The 7,956-nt window shown below is 38.0% G+C and overlaps 2 protein-coding genes across 24 annotated transcripts in view; one reads left to right on the top strand and one right to left on the bottom strand.

Moving 5' to 3' along the window:
* Positions 1 to 7,956, top strand: part of NF1 (neurofibromin 1) — a 240,137-nt gene that overhangs the window by 191,048 nt on the left and 41,133 nt on the right. For all 23 annotated transcript variants that reach the window (XM_070562627.1, XM_070562622.1, XM_070562626.1 and 20 more), the window contains one exon: positions 7,183 to 7,615. In XM_070562627.1, the coding sequence (XP_070418728.1) occupies positions 7,183 to 7,615 (433 nt within the window). The remainder of the gene's footprint in view (positions 1 to 7,182; positions 7,616 to 7,956) is intronic.
* On the bottom strand, positions 766 to 4,715 carry EVI2A (ecotropic viral integration site 2A). Its single transcript, XM_008522598.2, has 2 exons — positions 4,574 to 4,715; positions 766 to 2,116 (listed from the first exon to the last, which is right to left on the bottom strand). Exon 2 carries the CDS (start codon positions 2,093 to 2,095, stop codon positions 1,409 to 1,411), a length of 687 nt encoding a protein of 228 aa, XP_008520820.2. The 5' UTR covers positions 2,096 to 2,116; positions 4,574 to 4,715; the 3' UTR covers positions 766 to 1,408.

Genomic DNA, 7,956 nt, shown 5'->3' with positions numbered 1-7,956 from the left:
CTGGAGCTCACTCCTTTCCAACTGAATCAGAAGGAAAAGGGTGGGAATTAGGCATTGGTGAGTTTTAAAAACTTTTCCAGTGATTCTGATACGTAGCCAGGAAGAGAATTTCTAACCTGGAAGGGAGAGTAAGATTGTGGTCATACTTGGAAAAAACATGTGAAATTCTGTTCTTAAATGACTAGCATATTGCCGAAAATAAGTTCTCAATAAAGAATGAGATTTTTAAATATGGCCTGGTCTTTAACTAGGATATCCTGTGTCGATTTCAATAGATAGTTGGAAAGTCTCTCAACCAACTTTCGTAATGTATTTAATTGAAGATGCAAGTCTTGACTTAAATGTAAGTCATTATTTCACCTGAACCCAGTTTCTTTGAAGGTTAAACAGTTACCTGAAGTATCCTGTTTTCCAGATTGTAACAAACACACACACACACACACACACGCACACACACACACCCCCCCCTACCCCTTTCCTTTGTTCTTGTCAGATTGGATAGTAAAAAAAATAAAATTGATCATTTATTAGGCCACTTGGCATTCTTGAAGTCCAAAAATTAATCAACCTTTAGATTTTTGCTATAAATAATCCAATAAGCAGTATTTATAGAATAGAGGTATGTTACACATAAACAGTAAGATAGGCTTTACATTTACGCTTAGCCTTCTGCTGTGGCTATAAATCTCGTCTGTTTTAGTTGTGCTCTGTTTCTTACTGATCTTTAACAGTATATTCTATAAGAAAATCAAGTGAATGCAAATATACGTAGTCAGTTTTATTCTATGAGTTTTAATTTATTATACAAAATTAAAAGTTTTAATTAAATATTTATAATAGAAAAGCACCTTTTTATATGTGCCATATGTAAAGATGAAAACATCCTGCTTAAAATTAGCTGTGTTGATACATGAGCTGGTATGGATTCTGTCACATTCAGCAAAGAAGGTACCATTAAACTATACAGTTCATCTCTATGCATTAGAATTTTTACTTCTGTTAGGTGTTGAAGCATATACTTGCCTCTAAGGACATGCTAAAACTTTTCAAAATTTAATTACATTCAAACAAAGATCATCTAACTACTATTATGGAACAGGAAATATTTATTTAATTGACCCTTTCTATTAGTCAGTTCCTTCAAGTCATCTTCAAAACCTTCCCCAGATGCTTTGTTATTTTATTATTTGCTCTTTAAGATATTCAGTGTCAGAACAAAAGTGCACAGTTTCAGTCATTAAGTAAGCAGGCATGCTTCTCCCCTTCTCACCTGCTTCATTTTAAATCGCAAGGCCTGCCCATCAGATTTCAGACCATCAGACCAACCTGTTGGCATTAAATATCAAACTGACTTCATTTTTACTCTAAACTTTCTCATAGCCACTTTGCATTTTTCTTCACTAAAGCATCAGTTAGTGAGTTTTTCAGTTCTTTCTTCATCTTTTCTTTCCATTGTAGCTGTGAGTGCTCCAGTAGATTGCATCATTAGGTTGGGCCCTGTGAGCTGTTTTGCTCTTTTCCAAGTATCTGAGTCAGCAGGCCATAGACCACTGCTTGCCAGAAAATCGCCGTTGCTTCTAGGCTGACGTTTGCCTGCTTGTTTTGATCGTCTGAGAGATGAGACTTTGTTTGCCAGAACCACAGTTGATAGAAATAGAAGGGTACAGATAAGAAAAAGCACTGCAATTATAATTACACAAACTAGCATAGCGATTTTGTTGTAGTTTTCCTCACAGACATCTTTTTTGAAAATTTCACTGTGACTCTTGCTTGTGTTTTCAATGCTCTGTACTGTTGGAGAACTGTTCCTGACAACAGAAGGTATATAAAGCTCCGGTTGAGATTTAGGAGTTAAGGGTACAGTGTGAGCTGATGTTGCTATTTCAGGCATGCTTGTAGAGTTATCTTTTTTATCTACTTCAGGAGTTGCAGGGTTTATATTAATGTTTTCATTTTTGTTTCTGTGAATATCTGAATCCCAGACAGTAGTATTGTTAGCCCACAGAAGGGTATAGTTTGCTTTTGTTCCAGAAGACAAAGAGAAAACTATTGTCATCAGAAAGGCAAGATGTAGGTAATATCCAATGTGTTCCATGTCCGTGGGTATAATGGTAATCTGTTGAGATAGCAGTACAATTTGTTAGTTTGTGAAAGAGTAATGGTTCCTAGTTTTGGTAATTGTAGTTAAAAGATGGACAGCTCATATGTTACAGGGAAGCTACAAGCTCATGCCTAACATTTGCTCTCCTCTTTTCATTCCTTCTCAATTAATTGGTTTTTCTGTTAGGCTACATATAAAGAAACAATTTAATTTCTATTACTCTTTTAAGTGCTAGAAGTTAGCTGTACAGATAACTGTTAATCACTGAGAACCGAACACCGTAGTTTCATTTAGCTCCCTCCCTCTTAAGTGTGCTGCACTTCAGCTTTGAGTCAGATGCTTCTGCTTTTACTTTTTTGATTCCTCCTTTTTTTCGCCTGACCATTTAAGGATCTTTTTTTCAGAAACTCCCCACCCTCTAACAAATGTGTCACCAAGTCTTTATAGTAAAGGAGAAATGTAGCCTTGAGCATTTTGCTTCATGTATGAAAGGAAAATGCAAACGGATTTTTTTTTTTTTTGGTCAGGGAAAGGGGAAGTGTGGTAGCAACCTAGAGAAAATGGACTGCAAGTAGGAATCCAAGGTGTTCTTTTTTCTTCTCGGGTGTTTATCTTGAAGCTTAGAATAAAGCTGGTGCTTAGAAATATATTCCCAGTACTTGTGAAAGCAATTTTATGGTGGTGGTTCTCTCTTTTGACCTCTGTATTCCCCAAATTATTGTGGCTCTTTAAAAGCAAAGGCATGCCAGTTTCTCTACCTAAAAATTTGGCATTACAAAGAAAAAGAGGCAAATTTCTTCTGAATGATCTCGAAAGCTCAACAAAAGTTAGCCTTTTTTCATCATCATTTATGCCTACCATTTTTTTCTATGATTATTTTGACATAATTTTTTAAATAAATTATACTATAAAAGTAGAAAGAAATAGACGATCAGGATCATGGGGATTTATTCTGAAGTGAGAAGTCCAGGCAGACTGTAAGAGTCTCAACATAGAAATGAAGAAGTTGAATTTCAGTTTTGGCTCTGAGCTTCCTGGAAGCCAGTACAAAAAGGGATAAGTCTGTTCCTAATTCTCATTATCCACCATATGATTCGAGATTTAAATAGAACTGGCATATCTGTTCCGGGTACTGGTAAACCAGCAGGAAAGATTTATCACCACTATTGAGCTGTCTCTTTATCATAATATTTCAGTTTGAGCTGCTTTTGTAAGAGTATTTTATTGTTAGCATTTATTTGAGGGAACTAGAGTCAAAACTAATTATTCTCCTGAGATTTACTAAATGAAATTGCCTGTTTAAGAACCTTATTTATTTTATAGAATTCTTCTCAAACTTGAATGTGCATGGGAGTCTTTTTTTAATGCAAATTTTGATTCCGTTGGTTCATGGGGACCCGAGATTCTGCATTTCTAACCCACTCTCAAGTGGCACAGATGCTACTGCTAATCATGCTTTTTGAGGTTCAAGGTTTTATAAGAAATAATTGTTATATGTCATGGGATAATATTTGTATACTATTGATATACAGAAATTGAGAATAACAAATGTGATGTTATACAAACGAAAGTAGCAAACAATGTTAACTGGAAACTAACCTGTGAAGTAATATTTCCAATTAATAGTGGGAAGGAAAAAACCTTTACTATGTATTCGAGAATTAAGATTACTTTTCGGGTTAAAGATATTATGCACTGACTCCTATATAATCCTGTTCAGCTTCATTTAAGTTGGATGACTCAAATCCTTGGGTCCTTTATGATTCTTTCACAAAGAGAAATACTTTAAATTGAGTTAGCAGGTGATTTCCATCCTTTTGTACTAGACTGGACTTTTGCATTAGATGGTAAAATGATTTAAAGTTCGTTATTCTTGTCACATTAGTTCATTAACAATGTCGTATACATGATGGTATTCACACACATTTTAACCGCGCTTTCCACGGGATAGATAATAGGCCCGCTGTCGATTGTCTTCAGCCAGATGTACTGTCGTCCCCAAATAAACAAACTGTTAACAAAATGAGACTTTCTCTTATGCTTACAAATGCCTGAGAATAGAGGACTGTCTCTACATCCCTAATTTATGCCATGGAGGCCAGGTTATGTTATCAAAAGTTTTCTTTGTCTCTGGTCATTTTCATTAAATTTATAGTGCCAAGCATTAGTAACAAGAAATTTATTTTTTAAACTTTTTTTGATAGCAAATAACACTTTTCAATTCACTGTGGAGTCTAAACTCAGATCCTTCCTAATCCTGATTTAAAACTCTGTGTTGATGGTAAATCTTTCCATTTCTAACTTACGTAAAATTCTTAATAGGACAGAAAAAAACAGCATACATTTTCAATTGCTTATGATTCTAGTTTGTTAGTAGGAGTCTTAGGTTCTGTATAAAAGCACTTCCTCAAACACTAATCTGTACAAAGTAATAAGTGAAAAGGCATAAAAAAAGCTGTATATATGACCTACCTTACAAAATGCTTGGTGAAAATCTGATTATAACCTGATTTTAATAAGCCACTTCTTTTCTTGTCTTGAAGCACAGCTTCTGAGTAATTTAAAGCAAAATAGACTTGGAGACTATGAACATAAAAGTAAATCTGCCGTAAAAAGGATATGTACAGCTAGCTTTCCACTTTTAAAACCAAACCACAGATGACACATTTCCTTTCCACTGCAGCTAAAGCACATGTCAGAGGGAACAAAAAACAAAAACTCCAGCTTGTCTAGCTGGCTACTGGCATGACAGGAGGCTTTGTGGAACAAGTCCCCGCCTCCAGGGCAGGGAGGGTTTCTGCCCAACGCCCTTGACCTTTTGCTCATTGTATATGCCTGCTATATGCTTTTGAATGATATATTAGCATCATCCAAAAGAAGATGAGATGGCATTTCCCTGCAGCAGTAGTCTTCTCTAGAAATTTTATTTGTATACCACAGACTGATTTGATAATGCGAGTTTGGAGACCTGGGGCATTGGTCAGGTAAAAGAAACAGCGATATGCATAACTGACATCTCAAATTGTGGAAGTGCAACAATGATTGGAGAAATATCCAATAAACTTAGATTATATGGGACAGAAAATGCTTTTGTGTGGTTTAGTGTCCTGTCATCACCTCATATTCAATGTGTCTAAAATAGCTTCATTTTTCCCTCAGAAGTGGCTGCCTCTCAGAATGCCTTTGCTTTTGTTCATGACAGCGACGTTCTTTGTGATCTCAGAGGTGTGACGTACAGCAGGTCCTTGTGATTTAAGTCCTTTCCCTCAGCCCTGATCAGACCTTGGATCGTGTGGGTCCTTCCTTCAGATTCTTGAATCGCTTTCCTTTTTACTGTCACTATAGTATTTTAGAACCTTATTAGGCCATACCTAGAGTCTACAGTATCTTTTTTTTACTAGCCTTGACTCCTTCATATATCTTGTATGACTCACTTCCTTTGATCATATCACCCCTTTCTTTAAAAACACTTCCTAATACCTACAGCAGTGATTTAGAAATGTTCGTGCACATAAATATCAGATGAGATTGTTTAAAAACTGTCGATTGCCAGGCCCCAGTGCATGGATTCGTATGCAGTAGTTCTGGGCTGGGACCAGGAAGCTGCGTTTTCATCAAGCACCACAGTTGATTCTGATGCTGGTGCTCCGCAGCACATAGTCTAAGAAATACCAAGCTCCCAGGAGAAAACCTGAGCCCCTTAGTTGAACAGTTTTGGCCACTTCACAATTTAGCTATTATGTATTTTTCCAGCTTTCTCTCTTAAAACTTCTCTACACGAATCCTCCATTCCAGCTCAACTAGCTGACTGTGGCCCCAACACATCTAGTTACCTATTTCTTTTCCTCTTTCCCTCTCTCTGTGAGGCCTGCTAATCCCTCCCCTTATTGAATTCATATTCCTCCTACCTGCCTCAGCCGCTGCGTCTTCTACGTAGCTTTCACTGAACACCCAGTTTCTCTTACTCTCTCCCTCTTCTGAACTTAATAGAAGTTTCTCTGCAATTCCTTTGATAAGTGATTACATACTACCTCGTATCTTTTCTCTGATCTTGAAATATTTTTTTTATTTAGTAATCATTTAACTTGTCATATTTTTATCTTATTTTCTCCCAAGAAGATTAAAAACTCTGAGGTGAGGATATTTGTGTTAGCCTACTTTGTAGTACTGCCAGAGTCATCAGGTGTGGAACATTGGGCCAAAGTTAATATAAGTCGTCGTGATTTGAAATTCTAGTACTGTGTTCTTCACGGCTTTCTAAGGGTCTTCGCTTTGGCTACTCACATTGATTAGCAGTCTTTTGAGTATAAGTAACATATGACCTAATATGGCTTAATCAAAAAATGGAATTGATTGGCTCACAAAACTGAATAGTTCAAGGATAAATTTTATCTCAGGAGAGGCTTTATCTAGGCGTTAAATGAAAAGACCAGGGCCCTAGTTTCTCTCTGTTTCTTTGCTCCATTTCTTCAGTTGTTAGGCAGACGCTTCCTTCATATCTCACCGTACAAGCTAACCACTCCCCAGGCTGTGTGTTCCCTTGTGTATAAACATCGGGAAAGAAACAGTCTCCGTTCCCAACCGTTGAAGCTCATGTCTCTGAGTTGAGCCCTTTGGCTCGTTGTGCTGCTGTGAGTCATGTGGTCATTGCTGAACCGTTCTGTCTGGTCGAGGTGGGCTAGATGAATTGGCTAAAGTCATTCAGTTCACTCTAGGGCTCCAGGTGGGTCATTCCCACCCAAACTGTTCACCTGGGAAGTTCGGTGGGACTGGAGACAGCCAACCAATGTCCGCTGCCTTCCTCCTTGCTTGACTGGGGTGGGCAAGTTTCTTGTTGTTGCTCAAAGTTTTTGAACTGGAGATTCGTCTCATCCATTTTTCTTCAGCCTTACTTCTCATTGTTTGAAGAACAGCTGATTTAAGAAATGGCTCCAGACTTTGTATAATTGTTTCATATTATAGTTAGTTTTCTTTAGAAAACTAATCAGAAAATAAAGGAATAAAATAGATTAGTAGCATCTGTACATGTATTCAGAACTCTGTTAATAATCTGTGTCCTTTTTTTTTGTCATCTTCCTTAGGTTCAAAACTGGTCAAATCAATGGCGATTTGCTGATCTACCATGTCTTGCTGACTCTAAAGCCATATTATGCAAAGCCATATGAAATTGTAGTGGACCTTACCCATACCGGGCCTAGCAATCGCTTTAAAACGGACTTTCTCTCCAAGTGGTTTGTTGTTTTTCCTGGCTTTGCTTATGACAATGTCTCTGCAGTCTATATCTATAACTGTAACTCCTGGGTCAGGGAGTACACCAAGTATCACGAGCGGCTGCTCACTGGCCTCAAAGGCAGCAAAAGGCTCATTTTCATAGACTGTCCTGGGAAGCTGGCTGAGCACGTAGAGCACGAACAACAGAAACTACCTGCTGCCACTTTGGCTTTAGAAGAGGACCTGAAAGTGTTCCACAATGCTCTCAAGCTGGCTCACAAAGACACCAAGGTTTCCATTAAAGTAAGTTTCACGAGGGTTGGGTAAGTGACTCGTTGCCTTTCTTGGCTGGCCAGGCCCTGTGCTGACCTCCCTGGGCGCCCCATAGTAGTGCATCAAATGTAAAGCAGTTCAGATGGAGGAAAACCAAGCTCCCTCTCTTCGTGGAGGTCCTGCGGAAGCTATGAGCATGTCCACTTAACTACAGTCTGGAGGGGATTGGAGGCGGGAGAGTGTTGTAGGGAGGCCAGTTTATGTATCAGTCAGACAACAGGAATGCGTGGAAGGTGGAAACTTCCTGTTGAGAGTTCTTCGGATTATTACATGCTTTTTGCAGAGTGAGGAACATGAACCTTCAGGATACA

Source organism: Equus przewalskii, chromosome 10 (genome assembly GCF_037783145.1).
Source record: "Equus przewalskii isolate Varuska chromosome 10, EquPr2, whole genome shotgun sequence".
Lineage (NCBI taxonomy): Eukaryota > Metazoa > Chordata > Mammalia > Perissodactyla > Equidae > Equus > Equus przewalskii.
This window is presented reverse-complemented; position numbering and strand designations above follow the sequence as displayed.